Here is a 21,682-nt window from a genome sequence, read left to right as displayed (position 1 = left end):
GGAAGGAAAACAAACGCAACACAAACAAGCAGCTCTAAAGAAATGAGTGTTCAATTCAGATTTAGATTTCAGAGTGCATAACTCCCAGTGGCTTTCGAATATGTCAGGGCGCGTGATTGTGTGCGGTGACCATGCACACCGCCTTGAACGCAATAGCTTGACAAGGTGCCACACACATCAGTTCACAGGTCACGAGTCAAAGTGCTTGTGGATGGTGGTGAAATTGTTGGGAGTGAACACGGGTAATTGCAGACTCCCCCTTAGATGACACTGAAATGCACCAGCATGGTGTGCAATGCAAACGGTGTTTGTGTTTAAATGTTACACGTTTCATCGCTTTTGCAATATTCAATTGTCCACGATAATCTTCGTATTCTTCCCTCCTTTGCAAGGGAGACAAGTTACCTCATTGATTTATCACCCGATTATAAGGAAATATAAAAACTGACTGAATTAGTTCTCATAACGCCAGGCCAACGGCACGCCACTGAGTACAGTATTTCAACGAGGACGATAAATCAACGCCTGACGATATGGTTATTGAGAAACAATTGTGCTTAATAGCATTACACATGAATACCATGCGATAAAATGTATTCGTCTACGAGCACCTTCGGTAGCATTTTATATGGGCTCACGTGCCCTAATTCGGACTACGCTGTGTCATCGTGGCATTCAGATAGGAGGGCAGCGTCATCAGACCGGCTGAGAAAGGGGTGATCAAAGGACGGGTTTGAAAAAAGAGAAAACTATCCTTGCAAGAATTCACATATAATGACAAAAAAAAATACATAGGGATGGATGTTGTATGGGATTAGCATGAGAATTTAAAATTATGATTGTCACTTTTATGAAAAAAACGCGTAAGAGAACAAAACTTGCAAAGCAGAAATTCATTAAATTCTTGTCACGCTTTAAAGCTCAAGCGAGTGGCGACCACTTGACAATTGACAGATTTGTGGCCGAGGAAGATGCAAATTACTCGTACAAATGAGATGTGCACTAGCGCTCGTGCATCTCCCAGAAGAGTCATCTCCAGTTAAAGAGTATATCGTTAAAAATGTCAAACATTCAAAATTAAACATTCTCATTCAGAATAGCAAGTGAAATAAAGGGCAAGTTTCATAACCCCCCCCCTCCCCCACCTATGTTCACCCAACAGGTTGTGTTTGGTGGGGTAAATTGTGGGCACCTCAACCCAGAGGTGGGACAAAGTCATTGTTATGCAAGTCCAAGTCGAGTCGCAAGTCATCAAATTCATGACTCGAGTCTGACTCGAGTCCAAGTCACATGACTCGAGTCCACATCTCATAGGTGGGACAAAGTCATTGTTATGCAAGTCCAAGTCGAGTCGCAAGTCATCAAATTCATGACTCGAGTCTGACTCGAGTCCAAGTCACATGACTCGAGTCCACACCTCTGCCTCAACCTCTTTCAAGACCTCTACCAAAGTATAAAGCCAGCGTGAAAGAGGAGGAGGAGGATAATCATCCTCTCGGAGGGCTCAATATAGCTCCGTCCAGTAGAGGCCCTTCTGCTAGCAGTGGCGTGAACAAGACATTGCAGGGCTGCATCTTTACTGGAAAGGCAACACTCGCCACCGTGTAGTTCCCAGCTACTGTTCAATACAACCATCTACAACAGACACCACCAGGGTGAATACTGCGCACAGACAACTGCTGTTTCCCTACCAATCTGTTAACCTTCATGGAGAATGCTAGACGCTTACATGGTACCGTGTATTTGACCATTCACCAACGTTTCACAAAAATCAGGTTGCACGTTCTCATGGCTCCCACATCCTTTCCATGCGCTCGGCGTTCTCCCGTCAATTTGCCGGGAACCTTGACCAATGCAATATGAACCATTAGCCACCTCTGCGTTTCCGCACTCTTTCGTGCACGTCCGCGCGTTGGTGCAAGGTAACCATCACCGTGGAATATCATTGACTGCTCTTGGAGCTGCCGGGGGGGGGGGGGGGTTGGGGGGCTTTGCGATGACCGTGCGCGCGGGCTGCTTGCCGCATGATGGGGGGCCACAGGAAGAGGAACTCGCTCACTGCGCTCATCATGCACCACCCTCGACTCCCGGCTGGCGTCGCGAATCATCGCTCGTAAAAGCACCGAGAGGCACCACGACAGCGCTTGGGGAATCTTAACGAACGCAATCCAAGCTCGCCACGCAACGCAACACCAAACGCGCCATTAAATATTTACTCCAGTTATAATTGCTTCGATCGAGGAAAAGTCCTACCGCAGGACCCTCACGGTAACTGAAGTCGTTGGCGTCGATACGTTTAATCAAGAGATGCATCACAGCGGCGCTGTTTACAGCAGCAGCTCTCGTACAGTGACGCTATCGCAGCTTTAAGCTGCAGTTGCTTTTCATCTGACCTATTTTCTTCTCCCCCTGTACGAACATTACTACATCACTCTGTGATGCAATCATCTTGGCGTCAATGCAAGCCTATGACTGACAAGCAGTGGCCTTCGGAGATAGAATTGAATAGCCGGCATCAATCAGAACCCATTATTGGCAGGAATGGAACTCATTCCCTTTGCAAATGCTCACCCAAGGAGCTCATGATTTACAATTTGCAGGGAATAGGCCTGACGGTTTTTGTTTCATCAAATCAATGCTGCAGAATATGGTATATAAAAAATGAGACAATTTTTGGTAACCAAAATTATTATCGCCACAATCTTCCACCGAGTCACTGGCGCCGATGATGACAGCCCACTCATGATAATGGTGATGCTGGTGGCTGGCCATGACATTGGTTATAATGACGATGATCAATCGAGAGCACACAACTGAATGCACCCCATCATGAAATCCCGAGAAGCGTCCCTAATGCAAGCAACAACCAGGGTGCTCAGAGCATCACCGATTGCTCTAATAATGCCATGGAAACAATTCAAAAATAAAAGCTGCAATTGTACAGTGAATTCCCATGAGGCATGCACATTCACACACAATACCGTCAATCCTATTCCTACACATAAATGATAGCACGTGTGGTTAATGTTAAATATGTTGATTTGAAAGTACAGTATTCAGAGATATATATGTTTTATTTCACGTAAGCCTTATTTGAAGCACAGAAGCACACGCGACGCTCAATTGTACTCACCAAGTCGCACACATTATTAACCACACAAGAGTGGGTATTGGAAAATGCATTAGTTACAAGGAAACAAATTAGCGACGGGGCTATACTGCAAGGGGATACGAGGGAGAACCGCATACCAACGTGCACGCACGCACGCACGCGTACACGTGCGGCGTCTCTCCGTATATAAATATTCGAGCTCGAGGGGGAGACTGGGCGACCTCACAAGGCAGAGAGCTCAATCCTTCTGCCCCACCGGGCGAGCGAGGAAGCAGAGCTGCCGCTGCTGCTGCTGCTGCGGTGCATTTTCCTGCTTGGCCGTGCCTCGGCATGCTAAGCCGGCACGCCGAGGATGAGAGGGAGCAGGAGGTGGTGGAGGGGGGGGGGTCTCGGGAGGGAAGGAAGGGAGGGAGGGAGGATGGGGAGGGAGCAAGAGGGAGAATGAGAGGGAGGTAATGGGTAGAGCAGTCACAGAGACAATAGAGAGGCCTGGCCAATTGCAATGCAGGTGAGTGCAAAAATATACGTATTGATCAGACTAGGGATGCCGAAAACAAAACCAACTTCATTGTGAATGATCTCCAAAGTAGACTCGAGCCTACCATGGCCGGTGATCGCCGTGGTGTAACAGGTGTTGTAGGATGCTGGGCTATGTGGTGGGCCGCAGAGGGCAATGCAGCGAAATGTAGTGTTGTATTATACTTCTATGCTCACCCACCTTCCCCACCACACACCGACTAGAATGGGGAAGTATATCGCCATACAACCCCAGCGACCTGCACGCGGTGGAGTGCGGAGGAGGCCATGATCCAGCGATGGGATTTACATACGGCCTGTTCATTATTACAGTTGCGTAAAATCGTTTTCACCATATCGATGCTGATGTTTAATTATATACATGCAGCAAACGAGCTACATTAACAACCCATATTCTTGGTTCTTTCGGTAAAGTCACGTAGATAGAAAATAAAATAAAATAATAATTTATATATTTGTAAATTTTCATTTAATTAAAATTAAATTTTCTATCTACGTGACTTTACCGAAAGAACCAAGAATATTAATTCCTGCAGTCACGAAAGTTTTAAGTAAAAAATTAACAACCCACTACTGAATGAAGCCCCCCCCCCCCCATCATCCAAAAGTGAAATGGCAAAATAGCCATCCGTGCATGTACGCATTGCACGTTACAATACTCTTCGACCAGGTTAGCCTTGATGGGGTGTTTTTTTGCTCTTATATTTAAAGGGTTATTGTGAAGCGGTTTGGATTGAAAGCCTGTGCAGCCTCGTTGGCGGTGGGGGGGGGGAGAACGGACTAGACAGGATGGATGCTTAGAGAGACAAATGAGTGACACGTTTAAGAAGCAGCACTCTGATGCTCTCGCGGGCCTGGCCAAGGTCTCATTTGAATGAACGTATCCAAATTAAATCAACGGTGTCGAGCAGCAGATACTTTATTAAACAGCAGGCTGCATACGACTGACAAAATAGGCACGAGATATTTATTGTAAATTATAGATTATTTTTTTTTTAGGCCTTGGTTTGCGAGGACGATGAAATCAGCTCGTGTGCAAGTGCTCGGCGGAGCATTACATCACAGCGTCGCAAGAGGTGGAGAGAGAGCTTGGGGAGGTCCTTCAGTTAGCAGCAGATTGATTGTGGCTGCTGATGATGAGGATGTGTCTTTAATGAAACCCTTTTACAAGGTCAGGTCAAAATGTGAGCTGGTTTAACATGTTGTTGTTCAATCAATAAACGGTTATTTTAATTGCAGATATACCAGACTCTTAATTTGCATCGGTAATCGAATGTTTGAGGAAGTTAAGAGATATATTTTTTCCTGAAGAACAAATTCTTGATTGTATTGACTGTTTATTTCGTTTCCACTACCATGGACTTGGCAAGGTTTTGCGAGGTAAACAATTCTGCGATAACACGGCGGTCAATGGCAATATTCTTGAGATTATACTCTGGCAAAAATGTGTAGGCGTTCAAAAAAATCTCACAGTAAGCCCTGCTGCCTGATAGATTTGGGGGGGGGGGGGGTAATATAAGCATCCCCAGCATTGTAACGCGAGCTGGAGAATTGACCTTTATACAAACTAACGTAATTTGCATAGTGCATTTCTGAGATTAAATTCTGAAAGGCAATTCATCACTGCATGTGGGTAATTATTTTATGCAATGTAGCAGTGCTTACATTATTTCCTGCTGGATCACAAATTGGCAGTGTGAGTGGAGTCCATGCTATGTGTTTAAAATAATTTTCCCATGAATTGTATTTTTATTCCAGTACTTAGTTACTCACAGCTTTTGTCAGTTTTCAATGTGGACTGCTTTGTCGCACACATTAACTTGAACATCATTCAACCTGACTCAAACGCAAGTTTCTGTTTAAAATGTATTCTTAAGTTAAAATCTATATGGTCATTTAATTATGTCTACGTCATAAAAAAAAACTGGATTAATGATGGAGTGACAAAGACTGGAATTCGCCCGAGAGGACGTACATTGAAGACAATGAGTGATGAATGCTGGTCGTGTGAAGGTGCAATGTGGATTATTATTATTATTCAGAAGCATGACAGTTTGTGGCATATTGCGAATGCCTTCATTCAGCAGAGGACTTCTAAAGGCCTAATGATTATGTATTGTTAATTTTCTGTCAGTTGGACACTCGTGTACAGACACTTAAATACACACTTCTTAAACTGAAATCCTGTGTTCAAGTCAATAATTAGGGTGCACAATTCAAACTTAGTTTCACAGACCCCCTAATGCGTCTAATTAGTTTTCAACAGCAGTTGCCCTACAACGAGATATGTGCCGTGCCATGGGAATTTGGAATATCCACCAATGGCTCATAGCTACTGATAGCAATGAATACCAGATCATTGTTCAGTTCAGCAGAAAAACAACCGCGACTTGCCCCGAATTAGCTCAAGCGAAATAAAAACAGCTTTGCGGAATATAATGCTGCTGGCGTTTTATTGAATTCCGGCAGTTAAACCTGAAACCGGCAGTTTACAATAGCAAGAAGCCCAGCCAAGCCAAACACCATTGATTGTGCCCTGAGAGCCACACTATTGCCAAACCCACAAATCGTCCCTCCATTCCATACTGGCCTTGACAGTAGCTGCGTTGTAACACAAAAACCCGACCACCCTGTCATTGTAACTAGAGCAAACTTCCTAAATAACAACCCAATCACAATCGGAACAAACATTTCGAAATATGATGGGTTGCACTTCCCCTAAGTGTCTGATACACTCATCACCTTTGTATAAATGGTAAAATGTTTGCGAGACTGAATATGCAGCCTTTAAGAAATATTGTATTTTGCCAAAATGTGACCTCGATTGTGCCCCAGGAGGCAAGTCATAAGACAAAGAATCAATTCGGAACTTTCATTAGAAAAATACCCACAGAAGTGGCTTTCACAGAACTACTTCCGAGACAGCTTCAAGTAACCTCTAAATCACACAGCAGTGGGCACCACCACTTTCCCACCTACCCTGCTACAGAAGGAAATGTTCACTGCATGTCCGAGCAACCGATATTGTAAATTCTGAGACCTGACAATTACCCATATGAAATGATGAAACCAAATGTTATGTGATTATAATTTTGAGCGCATTAATTAGTGAGATCAACAACAGACTGCTCTTGACAACCCGGTTTAATCACAAGGGTCCGCTGCCTGGATTCTAACTCAAAATCTCACTGGTGCCAGCTCAGCGCTGTGACCTATTTGCCACCTGCCCACCTCAAAAAGCCCATTTCTTTAATTGCTGGCGTTGGATACTTGACCACAACTCTGCCCCAGCACAAAGCTCACCATCCAATCCACAAAGGTCACGGATACGCCCAGCGCTCTCTCACCTTTTTCCTGCTGCTCTCATTTTTCACTCTCATTCCACTAATATGACACGCATTTTGAGATCCAAGTGGTGTAATGATAATATGGATCCCATTGTACTTATGCTCAGACCATTAACTTCGTTGGCAAAGTAGCCCTGCTTCAACCGTTGACCCGCAAATGTGACACGTTCACGAGCACATCTTGCCTGCCACGTGTCATTACCGTCAAGCGAGCACAGCCCACGCAAGCGCAGCTGTTGCCTGCACATCACGTAGCGCTACCGCTCATCGCGATGTTCCGCACACTCCTTGCGGACATGTACGAAGCATCAATCAAGGTGGAGCAAAAAACTGCCTTCGTTAGGTCCAGCTTTCTGTTGAAGCAAGCCAGACTGTAGAGGTGCCTGGTAAGGGGCTTCACAACCCAGGTCTCTGGATCTCTGGGGGGGCCACAGATATCATTCACGGGTTTGTAAAGGAGTGGTGGTGCAGCAGTCAGTGCACTGTGCAAGGAATCCACCCAAGCTGAGTTTGATTCACTGCCCACGGCTAATGTCGGCAGAGTGGGATATCTTACCCAGTCATGGAAACTCCCCCACCTTATCCCTTTCACCAACCCATACTGACCAGCATGGCGAAGTATGGTAAACAAACCCTACACTATGGGAGGGGGGGGGGGTCTTCATCCTGCAGTTGATTACTAAGAGGTTTATAATAGAGGTTTTTTTGGGGTTAGATCACGTAAATATATAAATGTGTCGTTAAAACCCGCCACCACCCGACACAGCCAACTAGTAAGGGTTGTCACGTAAACAAAACGTGGCCAATTCGTCACTAGTACAGCACATCGGTGTGTTGGAGAGCCAAGCCACAACAATCTGAGTACGACGTTTCGCCAGTAATTACGAGCTTCATGTTACATTTATAATACGCATACTCTGTTTAACTTTTATTTATAAACATGAAATGGATTTTATATTTGTATCGGGCCCCTCTGGATATTGGGCCCTGGATAAATGTCCTGTTACGCCCCCCTAAATCTGGCCCTGCTCCCGAGATGGTAAACGACGACAACTGCTGGCCGAATCGCTGCTGTTTCTGATGATGTGCTGCCTGGAGCGTGCAGCGTGCTGCTGCACCCACCAGACACGTGAGCTAAAGCAACGATGTACAAGTCAGGTGTGTTGAGTAAATCACGCTACTCCTTCCGGGCGTGCTGCTGGTCAGTTTGCCGAAGAGACATTGCAGTGGGAAAGCAGCTCTTTAAAACGTGGTGATGGTGGTGGGGGGGGGGGCACCAAATCAACCGCTGGGTGAGCGTTACGCCACAGTTGCTCCATAGCCAAAGCATTCATTGACTTTGTTAGTAGGCTTTCACATGTTGTCAAGGCTTAATGTGTAACTAAATATTGTACGCGTCGTTGGTAGACTGGTGTAGATGGCGTGTCACTAGTAGCCAGAACCACAGCGAGATGTAGACTGGATGTGGTGTGTCGGCTGCGAACATTTTCCAGGTCACTGACCGAGACAGATCTGTCTGAAATTAAACCCTGCATGTTGTGCAATGTCATAATATTAACTAGTATTACGCTTGTTTACCCAGGAGAGCCTAACGGAGTCTCATTACTCTTTCTCACGAGCGTCCTGACAACTTTTCATTGAAGGGGGCAATGAGTGCTGTGTATATTTAAATCGATTCATTGTGGGGTGTGTGGGTGGTGTCTTTCAAATTTGCCACGTCTGTACATCACAGAATCTTTGACGTCCACTGTGAAGTAGACGGCGTGCATTTTCATGGTTAATACACCCGCGGTGTTAATAGGGAGAGAGGCGGGGGGGGGGAGAGAATGCTGGATTCGAATCGTGTACTTCTGCAAACAAGGGGCGGGAACCACTCGCCCCGTCACCACCCAAATGAATGCAAATGCATCCAATTATCCTGGCAACACATCATACATTTCCGGCGCCAGCTCTGCATCGAGTTCATTATTCTGCGTCCAATTACAAATTCTAAATGCACTCATTAAAAACATGACCTATAGTCGACGGTACAGGGAGTGAAAATAGTTGTAAGCAGATGCTCTGCAGGATGAGAGTTGGGAAGACTTGAATTGGCTCTGGCATGACAGGAACGATATCCCTTGAACGACAAGGCTCTATATTGAGCCACATTCTAGAGCGGAACAAACCAAGTGGCTCTAGATTTGAAGCTTTCGTGACTGTAAGGATTCATATTCTTAGGTTGTTTTCGGTAAAGTCACGTAGGTAAAAAATAAAAATTAATAAAAGTAAAATAAAAAATAAAATAAAAATCACGACGTTTCAGAGGCAACACAAGCTTCCGTCTATATTGATACAGCTATCGTACTGTGACGGTTCCACCTGAAGACGGAAGCTTGTGTTGCCTCCGAAACATCGTGATTTTTATTTTATTTTCTATTTTACTCATTTACTTGATACAGCAAGCGTGCTGTGACACTTCCACCTGAAGACGGAAGCTTGTGTTGCCTCCGAAACGTCGTGATTTTGATTTTATTTTAATTTTACTTTAATTAATTTTAGTTTAAATTTTTACCTACGTGACTTTACCAAAAACAACCTAAGAATATGAAACCAAGTGGCCTCAACTGGCCGTTAAGCACAGAATGCCGCACACCACCGACTGTTCAGAGTTGTTCGCTTGACCCGGTAACTGTCTTCGTACTGGTGGAATCAAAATCAATAGTTCCTCAGTGCCTAACAAGTAATCGCATTCACAGCGATTGCCGCAGGAGGCGATGCTTTCCTAGAAGTTATGTAATCCTAAGGAACATAACATAGCCTCCATGTTCACCGCTGTGCGCAAATACGGTTGTATGCAAGCACACATGCCTTCCAAATGTCACAAATTACCCAGAAATGTCACCTCCGAACAAAACGCAGAGCCCTACTCTGCAGTTGATGTTGCCTTCAGTGACTTCATGAACAAATTGAAATCCATTTGAGGCCAAAAGTATTTTTTCTGGTCTATAACTAATGTCAGCCCAAGGTTAAGTCGCAGAAGACGAGCCATTCATCAGTGCCGCACTGGCACTTCAAGGCAGATTTCAGGCATAGTCGTCAAGGAATTGACCGGCACATTGTGCAATTCGAATGCATTATTAACAATTGTCCATGTGTACCTTGTGCAAACAATCATGGCAACCGGTCGCACGTGCAGCACCTTAATGAAAGTCAAACCTCGGCACATTCTGCTTACTCACAGCCATTGTCCAAAATATTTTGGAGGGTTGAGGACATCATCTGCGGTTTCACGTGCTCTCTGCTTTGCGTTTAGTGAAGAATAAATAAGGTTCAATTGAAGTGGCTCTGTTAAATGAATCAGTACCTAATGGAGAAAGTGGTCCTTGTTTGACAATGGTATTTAAAGAAAGTTAGTAATTGTGCCTCCTGGATATAGTTTCTCCCCGCGTGTATTGATTTTGCTGTCAGATCCGTTTCTGCACTCTTGCGCCCTGCAGCGGCACATCGAGCACTCTGAACGGTTACATGCCTCTCCCGCACTTCCATCAATTCTGTAATGTTTGGCTGGTGAAATTTTAAGGGGTTATTTTGTATAAGAGAAGAAACCGGGGTACCTGGTGAAAAACCGACATACAGTATATCAAAGTGACAACATTCAGAGGTCCACACAGATGGGCTCGCAGCCCCACGTGTTGTACGGCCATCTCCTGGCCATGCTGCAGCACCGATGGATTTAGAGTTTAACAAGTCTGCACCATTCCACCAACCGTTGCCTCCAAAGCGCGAGATCAGAGGAGTGCGCCACTATGTCTGGCGACAAATATCTACCTGAAACCTCATCGACAAGCTGAATCGATTTTTTAAAAATTATATTATAAAAAAAGGTGTAAATATGATATAATTTACTATATTAACATTCCAAGTTTCTTATAACTGAATATAACACGGGAATGCGTTTCTCTAGATGGCATGGATTGTGAATCTGGAGGAAATTTCTACGTGTATGTCTGAGGGAGGAACCTGGCCAATGGAGGGGAACTTGTTTCTGGAAAAGCTCTGCCCACACACAGAAGGAGCCCTTCTCAATCTTGGAAAATGGGAAAAGGGATTTCATGGCAAACGCGTGCAAAGTTACACAACAACATTTGCAAAGCCTCAAAACATTTTAACGCTTGCACGGCACGTCGTGAAGCTCCCTGAGAACGATTGTTTAAGGGCGCTTTATACATTTAAATTATTATTATCTTTACCAGAACTGTTTATTCTTGAAAGAAAATTTGTTGAATTACGAATGCACGTAAATGGTGTTGATGGATGCATAATAAAAACAAAAGTTGTTTGTTTGTTTTGCTTGGGTCGAAAATACACAAAGGGGAGAATAAAATAAAAATAAAAACTCACATGCATATTCAAACTGTACTCCTGTAAGCTGTCAGGAAGCTATCGCATGTATAATTTACTTTGACTGTTTACCAGGCTGAGCTAAGAATACTGCCAGCTGGCAAACACGCTCGTTCCACAGATGGTACAAAAGAGATCCCTGGTGCCAAATAGTAATTTAGAAAAATGCTCGGACAAATAAAATGTATGAAAGTAAACAATATCCATTATACATTATAAATTGCAAGTATATTTTTCTAAATTGAAAAATTACAAAGGCATGTGAATGAAACCACAAACGTGTCAAGGGCACACGCTTTTACATTGTTATGAAACTGATTTGTTTTAAAACAACTAATACGTGGCATTACATTCGGCACAAATAAAATACAAATATTTTTTTTTAAAAACTAACAAACAAATCCATAGTATGGGTTCGTCATGTGAGCCCTGGGAAGTCAAGTCACGTGGGACTGATGACCACAGAAACCCCGCCCCCGTCCAGGGCCCTGCTGTTGAAACATAACTCGTGGTTTACAAATATCGACATGCATCAAGCGTGTCATTTCAATTTGGCCATCGTATTACTTTGTTGAATGAAAAGGAAATACTTTGAGTTGGGGTTTATATTTAACTTCTTCTGCTGGTACTCTTTGTTTGAAAATAATAATAAGTTAAAACGTGGGAACGCAATGTTTGATGTAACAGGCGGCACTCACGAAAGCACATTCACACTCGCTCTCTCCCCAGCCGCCAATTGACAAAAAGGGTCAACATATATCACTTCGATGTTTAGCTCGACTTTTAACAGTTGTTTAAAACTTCCTATGCCCTCCTGCGTTTTCTCATATAATTTCAAATCCCAAATTAATGAATTCCTCTTTGTTCTTCCATTTGTGGACCATCTTGGAAAAGAATTATACTTTCCCTGACATTACTGTACATTGATTTATATTGAATTATCGCAGCAAATATAAAAAAACACACAAAGTGAAACTTTGCAATATTGATAGCTTCACTTTACGCATAAAATATTTATACCAGTCCATCCATTACGCACTTCGTGTCGGGTTTGAAAACTCACAGATATGTAAATCCTTTGGTAAATGCAAATGCCTGTGATGAACGAATTCTTGTTAAACAATGCATGAATAATACACGCAACACCAGAACAATTTTAATATCGGGTCGAGAATGGCCTTCTGGGGGAGCCCACATGGCAAGCCAAGCATTGATTGTGTGCTGAATCGCAGCGGCTTCTTAGCATTCCGTTGCGAAGCAGACCGAAGCGCTGGCTTCATTCCCAATTGGTTTGCATCAAAAAGCCGGCACTACCAAAATATGCGGCTGGTGCACTCAGACACGACTGAGCAAATATGGCTGGATTCAACAGCTGCACGGAGCTGAATGGCGGCTGCCTCTTCAGATACGTCGTCGGCTGAGAAAGCCGTGGCTAAGCGCAGCATTGCCGGCCATTCCAGCAAGCGAACTCACGTTCATCGCGTTGAAGATGTTTCATCGCGAGTTTAAATTATGACCGAGACCCAACGACCTTACGTTAACCGCTCGTTGTCACGTTTCGCTAAATTGCGGAACTTGTACGACTTGTTTTTGAATGCATGAGTACGTACTGTTTTTTTCTGAGCTGGGTTACAGATGGGATATTTCTGAAGGGGTATATTTGTTTCTTCATTCATTCATCAGTTTATATAGCACACTGCGTAACTGAGATGCAGCGTTTTGGTCGAAGGTGCCATCTTCTGCGGGTGGACAGAGAACAGTCCGTGGCAGTGCTAACCATTATTAGAAGCCCAGCAGTAATTGTGAAGAAGTGATGATGGACATCGGTTAAGAATAACGGTGGAGTGGCAGCCTAGAAATGAAACGCATCTGAGAGGACGTCCAGTGAAGAGATGGAATGATGAAATCAGCTCATGTGCAGGGGCTGGGTGGATTATTACATTGCAGGATTGGAAACAACAGCAGCGACTTCCGTAATGATGATGATAATGACAGTCACAAATGAGACAACTGAGGCCATCGAAATCCAAACATTTTTAATCTCCAAACTGAATTAGCATTGTTGGGGTGGTATATTCAAGTCAGTCCACAATCTTCTGTAGACTACGGTCATGAAAACCCCACTCACATGTGGTATATAAATGGCAGAGATTAAACATTAATTAAATAGCGGGAATATTTTGTAAGGCAAATGTAGTTTTATTGCAGAGAAACACATTTCATTGTCCATCACTGGTCTGTAAGCGCAGCAGCCACAAAACTGCATGACAGAAAAAGCTCAGAATTCATTATTGAGTGGACAAGCCCTTTGTACAGTGGGACATTGCGAGCCAAAGTTACTCTCAGTCGGGCTGGCGAGACGACCCTAATTACAACTCTGCGCACAATAACCCAAAGAGGTCAAGTACAGAAATCAATCAATACCTCTCATTTTCATTTGCGCGGGACTATAATTTTCCTTCTGCTGCCCGTCTAAATATATACTTCTTTTGCGGCGTATCTCCCATTCAAACCAAGAGCAATTGCACAAAACTTTGATTTGTGAGCAATTCTTTTCTCCGGCCTCTTTTTTTAAAATCCTGTATTGATATTTTCTCTCTCTCTCTCTCCTGCTAACATAATCGGAGTCCTTGGGTTTGCCAGTTGCTCACACTCCTCTCTCGCACCCGGGCAAGTGGCAACAGAGCCGCGTCGTCGCGAACAAGCAGCATGGGGGTCGCCGTGATGTGTTTGCGTGACCCTGCCAGGCCTGGATGACACCGCCGTAACTCTGCGCACAACTGGTCGCCGTTAATTGGTCTGAGGAATGAGACCCGTCGCTATTCAGAGGGCGTGACAGAGAGCGGCAGAACGATGGGCCTCAAGTTAAAAAAAGCAATGTTTTACTCCGCCTACATTTTAATCACGTTGAAAATTAAAAGGAAACATAACGCTCTTCAACTACCAAGTCACGTTGTGGGAGCGAGTTAACAACCTGTGGCAATATATTACGGCTGGCCAACTTCCAAACTGGCTGCCTGAAAGTAAAATTTTACACTTAAATTGCCACGTGAAGTTTCCATAATTAGGTATTATATTTAGCACGTCAAGTAGTATGCTTTGATGGATATTGCAGCAGGTCAGTTAGAGGGAGCTATTATCGTCGTACAAGTGGTTTGCCAATTATAAAGACGTACTTGACCTGGAGAACTAAACATTATGCCCCTTAAGGGCTGCTTTCATGTTGCCTGCAATTGCTGTGAAGTTGAATTTAAACGACATTGTGACTGCACAAATAACCAATATAATTTTTTATCAACCACTGTATACGATTGCCTTGTGCTTTTCACTCAAATCAATATTTAACACTCATTTTGACTCTCCCATTTATTTAGTTATTTATCGTGTTCACTGCCGCGTGACTGTGTGCGAATGAAGAGGATTAACGCCCGCCTCTGCCTTCTCTCCGCCTACGTTGGGCTCCCACAATTGGATGGTTACCGAAGCTGCGCGCGATTCCGACGCAGGCCAACCGCAATGATCAGCTGATGATTAATTTCGTGGCACCTGCACTATATCCCAAGCACACCATTAAGAAAAAAAAAGCACTCGTTATCCATGCAAAGGGGATTAAGCTCTTAGCTGTCACAGCTGTGTAGACACACGTTCGTGCGAGATTGTCCCATCAATAATGAAGGCCAACACCAGAAATGAAATGCTCGCGTTCTCACACCATGTATGTTGTCCGCTACTCTGGATGGAGTGGATTGTGGGGTAGTGGTTAGCAAATTGTGCTATATAATTGGCTATCCGGGATTGATTCCCGGACATGGTTATCATCGGTGGCTCGTGATATTTGAATCTGTGCCCACCCCCTGCCAACATGCCCAATCAACCCACACTCACTAATGTGGTGAAGTATTGTCAAACAACACCTATGACCCACTCCGATGTGTTTTGGGGTTGTATAGTGTGTTGTGCAGCATGACGCCCGACATTTCGCTCCACGTGCTGAGAGCGTTTTCGGGAATTTCATCAGGAACTGAAGCTCCCAGAATATCAGGCAAAAAACGTCGGACATTATGCCGAAACAACACGCGGTACAACGTGGAAACACATCGAAGAGCTACACATCACAGCTGTGATAACCTGTGCAGTAGTACCCTTACGACTGTCCAGGAGTGGATCCAAAAAGGGCTGCGAATCGGATAATGGACAGCGCTGTAAATGGCTCAGACTGTGGTGGAGTTCATCTTTGCTCATCACCCAACTCTCCACAATCAACTTGCAAATTGGGGTTCCAAAAATGCAACCGATGTGTTGGCCGCCTGTCACGGAAACATTGGACTGTGTCCATGTCTGTACACATTGAGGTTTCTTTCATCCAAACTCGGCTCATGCGCACACATTACATGCAACCACACACACACATGGCACCCAATGTGTCCACTCACCTCTTCACTCACCACTTCTTCCTTCTTCAAAGCTGGTAAAACAAACACACGTGCGACGTGTTAATTTCATTTGTTAAATGCTGCAACCCTGTATCAGCGTATACGTCCATACGTGCGTGGCGGTCCCACATGTGAAATCAATTGCTCAGTCTGCACGCAAATAAACAACGAGCTGCACTAAGTTTCCAAACATAAAACCAACAACACTGCCAAGTGAGCTTCAATCCACCACTCCACTGGCATATGCACACACACACACTACTATAATGAGCCAAGAATGTCTGTTTGTGTGTAACGGGAGTGACGTCACTCCACATGCCGCACCCCCATCATTAATATTCATAGATTTTTACACTCACGCAGAAGGTCGAGCGGAAATAAAAAAATGTTTTCGCAAATTCGCTTTAAGTTTCACGTTTCTTTATTGAAAGTGAATCTAATAAATAATTCTACGCAGCAACAAAGTGGATTTGGTGTAAATCTTGACTTAAAGCTTTTGTGACTGCAGGAATTCATCTTCTTTGGGTCTTTCGGTAAAGTCACGTAGACAGTTTATTTATTTTCTTTGAACCTAACTCCGTGACTTTACCTAAAGACCCAAAGAATATGGATTTTGTGTTTTTATTTATTTCTTCAGCACTCTTCAAGTCTAATTTATGCTTCTACATTATGGTAAAATAGACATTTCTCGGTGATTTGCCAGATATTGTGTCGAATTACAATTTATTTCAACTGCAGCGACCGAAAGCAAAAGAGAATAAAGTAACAGAGGAGTGAATTTGAAAAAAATGAAGGTCAATTATATACAGTGCAACAGTGACATGAAGTGAGGTGTTTTATGACGTAGTTTTGTGCAATAATCACTGCCATTAAATTTACACAAGATACAATTATACTCTGCTCCATTTCTTCGTAAATATTACAGCTTCTGTCCTAGGATGTGCAAACAAGCTAGTAGAAACATCATCAGAAAGCCTTTCTCACACCCAGCAGTGACTGAGGGCCTCCCCACACCATGTCAATCGGTGAGGGTAGGATGGGGTTCACCATATTTCACCACGCTAGGCAATGCCGGTTGGTGAAAGGGTTGTGGAGGCAAAGGAGGGAAGGTCCGGTTGTGATATCACCCGCCACGCCACATCTCCGATTAGCACGGTTCGCTACGTAAGATGCGAAAGAAGTTCGGCATACATCATCGTTCTTCACTAATTCTCAGAGGGGGGCCACTTGCGCTGAGAGAGACATCAGTGTGAGGGCCGCCACACATTGGAAACCATCGGGGGTTTATCTTCTTGGTTCTTTCGGTAAAGTCACGTAGAATGGGAATAATAAAATAATAAAAATAAAACATAATAAAATAAATTAATATTATTATAAATAAATTAATATTATTTAATATTATTTTATTATGTTTTATTTTTATTATTTTATTATTTACATTCTACGTGACTTTACCGAAAGAACCAAGAAGATGAATCCCTGCAGTCACGAAAGCTTCAAATCAAAACATCGGGGGTTTGACAGCACGATGATGATGATGTTGGTGGGGGGGGGGGTGTTTTCACGCGTTGTCTATTGTCGGGAGCCGCACGCCAGGGGCCGCACTAAAGGCCACCAGGGACCGCCAGTGGCCCGCGGGCCTTGCGATGAACAACACGGGCATACAGACTTACTTTATCCGTGGCCTATAATTGAACTCGGGTCGTCGGGTTTACAGCGCAGCGCGCGCTAACCACTCTGCCGCCGATCAACGCCGAGCAAGCGATACGGACAACATAATCGCCACAATAGCAGTGGAGTATTGCTGACATTAGCCACTGTTAATCCCAGGGCTTGAATGTCGTCGCGTCTGAACAATAGCGCATCTAACGACAGTGTCACGGCTCTTCACAATGAAATACATTCCGGGCTAGCGATTACAACTCGAGCAGCGTGGAGCAGATTTCGTACAAGTTGCCTTAATTACAAGTGCCCACGCCAGGTACATTAGATCAATGCCCCGTATTAGATTAATGTGCCCGATTAAACATCACGTGTGTTGCTTCTCAGAGCACAGCCGTGCAGCATGACCTTGTTTAACGGGAAGGGTGGGGAGGGCACTAAATAAGCTCCAGCGGGGGAGAGGGCACTGTCAATGTTATACGAACTTTAGACAAACGTCAAACGCTGAACCGAATTAGTAACGATACGATCTGGGTTTTTTTTCCCGATCGTAATTCCTGCTCTGCCTCTCACCCACAAATGTAGTATACGAGGGAAGGCTGTCAGCTTCGACTGTCGTCGCTTAATTGTCACCGGTGTTCAATATTGTTACCAACAATATTTGATTTGACAAGACGAATGTGGAGTGGGGGTGGCATGGGGGGGGGGCAGCCCTCTCCAAGCCCTCGGGGAACTCGGTATGGACCGTGCCACCTTTGTTGAGTGTCAACTGAAGTCAGTCAGTATTTTGCTACTGGCAAATGAGGTACCAATGGTGTAATGCTTACCGCGAGCTCTCATACTCTGATGGTGCATTGTCTTTGAGTTGTGCGCCTTTTGGCGTCATCTGGTCCAACACCATGTGAGACTAGGCTCTAAAGAAAGCTGTCTCGGGTGTGGACCATTCAACTTCAAGGACAGTGCATACATCATCAGAGTTGTGTTTTTTGTTTGTATTACGACTGCAGGTATTGTGGTCTATGCAAACATGACTCCTTGTAAAAAAAAGTGTCAGTTTTGTTGCCAGATAAAAGGGTAAAAAAACAATTATCAGTCAGTGGTGTTTGTCAACTCCAGTCCTCCACCACGGTACAACGTTTTGTGATGAACTAACGTCGCTATCCACAACTGCTCTTTGTTTTGCCTTTAGTTTATAGTCCTTCCCCCGCACCTCCGATTAGCGCGGCTGGCTACGTACGGTACGAAAGAAGTTCAACATGCACACAGTTCAAACACCCACGAGTATCAACACCGCGCGGCTACCAAGATGGAACGAAATCGTTCGCATGCATTTCGGTTGACGTGGGCATAGACAGAGTGGTACACATGCTACAATGCTGGGGTCTATCCATCTGCAGATTGTGAGTTGCGGTTACTGGAAGCACGGGCGCGTGATTCTCAGTGGAAATGGTTTTGGGTGGAACTCCTCTCATCTGTGACCCCGTTACACGGGCAGGTTAAGCCAACGCACACTGCACGCACCCGATGTTTGGTAATCACGGCCATGCGAGGACCGCGTTGTCGCGGCCGCCTGAGGATGACAATGATTGAGTGGATGGAGCGTGTAGAGCGTGTAGAGCGTGTGCTGCGTGATGGATGGCGACTCACCCAGCCGACTGAAACTTTCCGACAGTGTGCGCCGTAGCTTCTTCATTTTGCTCATATTTTCTGTACCCACCACCGTCCCACCGACGCTGTCAAAAGGGGGGAACAGCAGCAACAACAACACAAATGCGTCAATGTAATTCACAAACAAGTAATTACGCGTACACAATCCGCGTTCACAAAATATAAAGATCACCCGTATAGCCTGCACAGACGTTTGGGGCAAGTGCTGTTAGCATGAAGGCATACACGGGCACACGAGGCCAGCCCCACACCGGGCCGCCTTTGTCTCTCTCATGGCGATGTTTATATACCGTACCAAGTACTCATTTGAGGCTGGCCCCACCTAGGGGAGGCCCACGACCGGTTCAGATAATCGTCGCCGGTGTTGTCAGCGAGCAGGAATCAAACTCGTGCCGCCGGGTTCGTAGCGCACACAACTCGCTAACCGCTCCACGAGCACACAAAGTCTTTGAGATCCAAATATGCACTGTACTTCCACGAATTGAAAAAAAACCCACACACATATATACGTATAAATTTAATTAAACGACCAACACAGGCGCAAACGCGTGCCTGTATTGTTACGAAGCGATCGCTCCGCACGGCTGTCTTTGGCGAGAGACGGTGCACCTCTGCGATACTGACCGCTCTGAGATGCGCTGGGATGGAGACGCGAAGAGCTTCTTCTTTTCGCTGTTGCTCCTCCCTCTTCCTTCCCTCTCCCTCTTGCTCCTCTCTCGATCTCTCTCTCTCTTCCTTCTCCTCCGCCCCTTGCTCCTCTTCCTCCTGCTGCGGCTGCGTCTCCGCGTCGATGTCGCCGCTCCTCGCAGCGCTAAGATCTCCCCCCCATCTTCGGGAACGCCTCGGAAATGAAAATCCCTGCCTGCCTCGGGTTTGGAAATCGAATGCTTAGCGCGCACCTCCCTTTCCACCCATCTCCTACCTAACCCGTCAACCTCCCAGAACTCGTATGCGTAAAATACGTGCACACACACACAGAGAGATAAGCACACGCAACGAGAGAGAGAGACAGCGATCAGGCGAGCAGCGATTCTCTATAGTTTGAGGCGTTCTCCAGCCCGGGCACAAGGGGCGGAAATGACACGGGCACTGACTCACTGCGCGTGGCTCAGAGTAGCAGCGCCTGCCTGCAGAGAGGGGCGGCAATCTCTCTCTGAGCCAGTTCTCTCCCCCCCCTCCTCTCTCCTCTCCTCTCTGTCTCGCAAGCCAGTCCAGAGCCGGTCCATAGCAGCGCTACCCAGCACAGCTCACTCATAACCCATCGTCAGCATCATCATGACCACCACCATCATCATCATCATTGCCAGCATCATCTTCATCCGTGCTCGCTCCTGGCAGCGCGCGCACTCATGCAGGTCAATGTTTCTCGTACGTGTCCAGAGTTCACGCCTAGTTCAATAATACAAAGATACATTACGATGATGACGACGATGAATAATAACACGAATATAATAACATACAGATCTTTGCAAATGAAAACACCGCTGTTGTTGGTCATAGGGGTTGATTGACCATACTTCACCATGCCGGTCAATGCGGGTTGGTGAAAGGAGGGTGCGGGGTGTGTGTAACGGTTCAGGGATATCACTCGCCATTGATGTTCGCCGTGGTAAGGGAATCGAAAGAGCTTAGTGCGCTAACGGCTGCTCCACCGCTCCCCTTGTATTAAATAAACTGAGACAAATGACCAGCATGGGATACACGCTCCAATTAAGGGATGTGATTGGTGCCGTGGCTGGCGCGCGGGGCATGAATCAGAATTATTTTTTTTAAATGCATTTCCCAAACCCGATTTGCGTGCTCTCAATTATCATGCATATTCGCCATTTTCCGACATTGTTTAGATTGTTTCTGCTTAAAGAGAGTCGCCCACAATGTTAATGACTCGACTCGCGATGCGCCCCAGAATTCTTCAGCGCAGCGGCGACGGAGAAGTGAATTGCCCGCACGGCGACAAGCGCCATGCCTCTCACGAGCCCCGCACACCTGTTTCCATTTACCCCACCCGGGTCTCGTGTGCACGTACACGTGTGTGCGTGTGCACGTGTGCACGTGTGTGCGTGTGCACGTGTGTGCGTGTGCACGTACGTGTGTCTGTTTGCACGTACGTGTGTCTGTTTGCACGTACGTGTGTCTGTGTGCACACGTGTGTGGGGAGCGGTAGTGTAGCGGTGAGCGCTACGCTGCGCTACGAACCCGGCGACACTGGTTCGTTTCCCGCTCACGGCCAACACCAGTGACGATTATCTCAACCGGTCCCGGGCCTCCCCTAGGTCGACTCAGCCTCAAATGAGTACCTGGTGCAGTGTGTAAACATTGCCACTAGGGAGACAAAGGCGGTCGGGCGTGGTGCTGGCCAGTGGCCACCCACCCCCTCGTGTGCCGTTCCGGCCTTCATAGGTGCTCGCTAACAGCACTTGCCCCTACAGTCTGTTAAGGCTATATGGGGGATCTTTGTCTTTATCTTTGTGCCCGTGTGTGTGTGCACGTGTGTGCGCGGCATGTGTCTGGACGCGTGTGTGGGTGCGTGTACGGGGAGC

The 21,682-nt window shown here is 45.6% G+C and overlaps 1 protein-coding gene across 3 annotated transcripts in view; it reads right to left on the bottom strand.

Moving 5' to 3' along the window:
• LOC144720944 (cyclin-dependent kinase 14-like) overlaps nt 1-20,291 on the bottom strand; it is a 122,356-nt gene extending 102,065 nt beyond the window's left edge. For all 3 annotated transcript variants that reach the window (XM_078598135.1, XM_078598136.1, XM_078598137.1), the window contains exons 1-3: nt 19,767-20,291; nt 19,122-19,207; nt 15,813-15,844 (exon numbers count right to left, since the gene is read on the bottom strand). In XM_078598135.1, coding sequence (XP_078454261.1) covers nt 15,813-15,844; nt 19,122-19,176 — 87 coding nt within the window. In that variant the 5' untranslated portion in view covers nt 19,177-19,207; nt 19,767-20,291. The remainder of the gene's footprint in view (nt 1-15,812; nt 15,845-19,121; nt 19,208-19,766) is intronic.
• Nucleotides 20,292-21,682: the final 1,391 nt, after the last annotated feature.

This window comes from Lampetra planeri, chromosome 10 (genome assembly GCF_965212315.1).
Source record: "Lampetra planeri chromosome 10, kcLamPlan1.2.h2, whole genome shotgun sequence".
In the NCBI taxonomy this organism is placed as follows: Eukaryota; Metazoa; Chordata; class Hyperoartia; order Petromyzontiformes; family Petromyzontidae; genus Lampetra; species Lampetra planeri.
This window is presented reverse-complemented; position numbering and strand designations above follow the sequence as displayed.